The following is a 1,364-nucleotide window of genomic DNA, read 5'->3' as shown; positions in this document are numbered from 1 at the left end:
CGCACTGCTCACCTGGCTTTGGGCCGCAGCAGCACCGCGCGGTACAGGTGACTCGCCGGCAGGGGTCCCCGCGAGCCCGCGGGGTGCAGGATGGGGTGCAGGGCCCCCAGCACGTAGCCCTGGAGGTAATAGTCCTCCACTTCGGCTGCTATGTCCACGACCGAGTTGATCCTGATCATCTCCGGGCTTGACGGGGCTGAGAGCAGAAGCAGAGATAGCGGCACGTTACTTCCGTGCACGCGTGATGACACCCGCGCTGGTCCCACGCGCGCCACGCCGGCCTTGTGGTCTCCTCATGGCGAGCGACTGGGCGCAGGCGCTGTCTCTGAGCTACAGCCCCAACCCTTTCTATTGTATGATTTTGACACAAGGTCTCACTAAGTGGCCCAGGCTGGCCTCAGACTTGTGATCCTTCTGCCTCAGCCTCCCAGTAGCTGGGATTATACACAAAAGCAAGACCGATCTCAGGAACTGGTGGGCGTGTGATATTACCAATGTAGTAAAGCAGAGAAACAACGCTTACGTGGTTTGTTTTGTTTTTACCCCAAGGAAGACAGTTTTATTTTTCATGATTCCAAGTGCTTGCATTTCTACTAAAGTATAACAATGACCCATAAAAGAAATATCAATTTGAAGAACCAACTGTTTTTATGACCCTGAAAAAGATGAGGTGCATAATTTCTTAAAAATAAAATTGATGAGGCCGGGAATGTAGCTCAGTGGCCCAGCACCTGCATGGCAAACGCAAGGCCCCCAGTATGACTCTCGGTACTAAAAACACTCTGCTGCTGCACAGAGGCTTCCGAAGTGGAGGAAACCGTCTTGGGCTTGGAACCTCACCCAATACACCACTGCCAAATCCAGCGTCACAGAGCCGCCCTCTGTGTTTTATTCTAAGATAAAACTTTTAGGTCTCACATCTAGGTCAAAGATTTTTTAACTTTTGGTTTAAAGCTTGGAGAAGATCAAGGTGTGACTTTCTTTGTAAAAAATTGTTAAACTTGTAATTATTTATTTATTTGTATATGATTGCAATACAAATTGGTATACAGATTTAATGCAATCCCAATCAAAATACGGACAGCATTCTTTCAGAATCGGGGAAGACAGTCCTGAAAGTCACACGGAATCAGAGGAGACTCGGGATAGCCAGAGCAGCCCTGGTGACAAGAGCGCGGCAGGAGGCACCACGATCCCTAACTTGAAGCTGCAGCGCTAAGGACAGCACGGTCGTGGCACTAACAGACTGTGCGGCTCAGAGGAACAACACACAAGACGCAGACGCACTCGCAGGCTCAGGCAGCTCCCGGATCTCTGGCGAGCCGGCCACACGCAGGCCGGCAGGACGGCTTCTGGGTCCCGTG

General features: G+C 51.2%; 1 protein-coding gene across 1 annotated transcript in view; it reads right to left on the bottom strand.

The window, feature by feature from the left end:
• Positions 1 to 1,364, bottom strand: part of Rftn2 (raftlin family member 2) — a 42,157-nt gene that overhangs the window by 21,162 nt on the left and 19,631 nt on the right. The window contains exon 2 of the mRNA XM_010631967.3: positions 13 to 196. Within this exon, the coding sequence (XP_010630269.1) occupies positions 13 to 196 (184 nt within the window). The remainder of the gene's footprint in view (positions 1 to 12; positions 197 to 1,364) is intronic.

The sequence above is a fragment of the Fukomys damarensis genome, unplaced genomic scaffold, assembly GCF_012274545.1.
Source record: "Fukomys damarensis isolate Sample0158 unplaced genomic scaffold, DMR_v1.0_HiC HiC_scaffold_26, whole genome shotgun sequence".
Taxonomy (NCBI): domain Eukaryota; kingdom Metazoa; phylum Chordata; class Mammalia; order Rodentia; family Bathyergidae; genus Fukomys; species Fukomys damarensis.
The sequence above is the reverse complement of the archived record's forward strand: the minus strand, read 5'-3'. Positions and strand labels throughout refer to the sequence as shown.